The following is a 2,148-nucleotide window of genomic DNA, read 5'->3' on the forward strand; positions in this document are numbered from 1 at the left end:
CAAAGGAGCGAAACCCCAACCCCCCCTCAGCTACTGGGAAACAGAGTTTTTCCCAGGACATCCAGTGGATGCCATTTGATCCAGCATTCTTGTCCCATAAAAACGTGTTACATATCCGGCCTAACTTAAGCAATACCGCTCGGGGAGGGTCCAACACTTGCAGCAAGTACATGGGCATTGAGGTAAGGACGTGCCGTAGTAATACTAGCTTGCCTCCTGATGAAAGTAGCCGCAAGCTCCAATGGAACAGACAGCCTCACATTCGAGCCACGAGGGAGTCAAAAAGCATACACGTAGCTCTACCCCTAAAAATAGGGGACCCTAAATACGTGAACAGGAAATGCTACTGCTGAAAATGCAACGTCAAGGCCACCAGTGCTCCGTGCTCCCTAGAAGCTCGAGCCGGCAGAAAGAAGGAGCTTTTGTGAGGGTTAATTTTCTGGCTCGAAAAAGCCTGATAAGAGTCAAAGAATAACTTCAAGGAGGCCAGCCCATCCTCGGCACAACGGGTGAAAATCAGGGTATCGTCCGCAAATGCTAAATAAGGAATACGTTGCCTAGAGAAGACAAAGAATCTATTCCCATCGTGACCAAACAAGTGGACTAGCCCCCGACCCAAGAACTCTGCCACCATTAGGAACAATGCTGGGGAGAGCGGGTCGCCTTGGCGCACCCCCCTGAAGACATGAAGAACCCCGCAGGAGCCCCATTGATAAGCACAGAAAACCAATTGTTGGATAAAGTTCGAAAGATTAGATCCACCACCCAAACCGGCGGAGCATGAAAATAAGAAAATCCCATTCCACCCTGTCGTACGCCTTTCTCCATGTCCAATTTCAACATCAAGTTTGGGCATCGCAACTTCCTATTCAGATCCAATGCCAGTTCCTGAGTTAGGAGAATGTTATCAGCGATACTCCTTTCCGGAACAAAGGCTGCCTGCCAGGGCGAAATCAGCTTAGGGAGCAACTGATTGAGTCGGTTCACCAGGATTTTGGAAATGAATTTGGAGCTTTGGTTACACAAGCTGATAGGTCTAAACTCTTGCCATTTTGTCGTTTCCAGCACCTTCGGGACTAACACTATCAGCGCACTGGATAAGCCCCTGGGTTGAGGAACCCCCTTGAAGAACTCTTGAACCGCTTCTAATAACTCGTTTTGAATTATTGACCAACAAGCTTGATAGAAGCCCGCCCCAAAGCCATCCGAGCCTGGCACACTATCCTTTGACATGGAGAAGACCACCTCTTTCAGCTCTTGTAGGGACGGCAGCTGTTGGAGCTTCATGTTGTCCTCATTAGACAGTGAGGGATGCGAGAAGTCCAAGCTTGGGGCAGCCCGGCCCTCACGTTCCGACGTAAACAACTGTGCAAAGAATTGCTCGGCCGAAGCTTTGATCTCCTCCTCATTTTCTAACCAGTGACCCGCAGCATCCTTAATTCGGGATATAAAATTAGCGCTCTGCCGCTGCTTCACGACCGAGTGAAAGAATTTTGTGTTGGCATCCCCCTGCCTAATCCATTTGATTGCCGACTTCTGTTTCCAGTAGTCGCACTCTACGCTCAGGGCCTGTGCGTGCTTTGCTCGAGCCTCCCCGAGCCTTATCCGAGATAAGTCGTCGCGGGCCGTGTCAAACTCCTCCTGCCGTTGCCGAAGAATATCTTCTGTATCCCTCACTACCTGAAAGATATCCCCAAACGACTATCTATTCCAATCCCGAAATTTACTTTTAACATGCATCAGTCGCTGAAAGAAGCCGAGCATGCCCCCAGCATGGACTGGTAAGTGCCAAGCATCTTGCCCACTCCCATGAAATTCGAATGAGAAGTCCAGGCATTGAGGAAGCGGAAAGATGAACTGCGAACCTTAGCCGAGCCACACTTGATCAGCAGCGGAGCATGATCCGATCTGCCCCGCAAAAGATGGGACACCTTTGTTACGACAAACATGTCCATCCACGCTCTATTTGCCAACGCCCTATCCAAGCGTTGCCAAACCGTACCATTCGTCCAGGTGAAGGGCGGGCCATCAAAGCCCACATCCGAAAGCTCGCAAGTATACATGGCCTCATTGAATTCGTCCATATTGCGCCCGTTTGGTGGGGCCCCACCCGAACGTTCGCAGGAATTGGAAATCACATTAAAGTCC

General features: G+C 50.1%; 1 protein-coding gene across 1 annotated transcript; it reads right to left on the minus strand.

Moving 5' to 3' along the window:
- Positions 1 to 343: 343 nt before the first annotated feature.
- On the minus strand, positions 344 to 1,287 carry LOC140016134 (uncharacterized). The gene is made up of 2 exons (XM_072069424.1): positions 1,069 to 1,287; positions 344 to 865 (listed from the first exon to the last, which is right to left on the minus strand). The coding sequence occupies exons 1-2, from the start codon at positions 1,285 to 1,287 to the stop codon at positions 344 to 346; spliced, it is 741 nt and encodes a 246-aa protein (XP_071925525.1).
- Positions 1,288 to 2,148: the final 861 nt, after the last annotated feature.

The sequence above is a fragment of the Coffea arabica genome, chromosome 1e (genome assembly GCF_036785885.1).
Source record: "Coffea arabica cultivar ET-39 chromosome 1e, Coffea Arabica ET-39 HiFi, whole genome shotgun sequence".
Taxonomy (NCBI): Eukaryota; Viridiplantae; Streptophyta; class Magnoliopsida; order Gentianales; family Rubiaceae; genus Coffea; species Coffea arabica.

What these genes read in the sequence shown, in the direction of transcription:
- LOC140016134 (XM_072069424.1), bottom strand. Translation starts at nt 1,287, where the DNA reads ATGAAGCTCCAACAGCTGCCGTCCCTACAAGAGCTGAAAGAGGTGGTC. An exon ending in TGATAGTGTTAGTCCCGAAG is followed by an intron (nt 866 to 1,068) that starts GTGCTGGAAACG and finishes GGATCTGAATAG; the next exon opens with GAAGTTGCGATGCCCAAACT.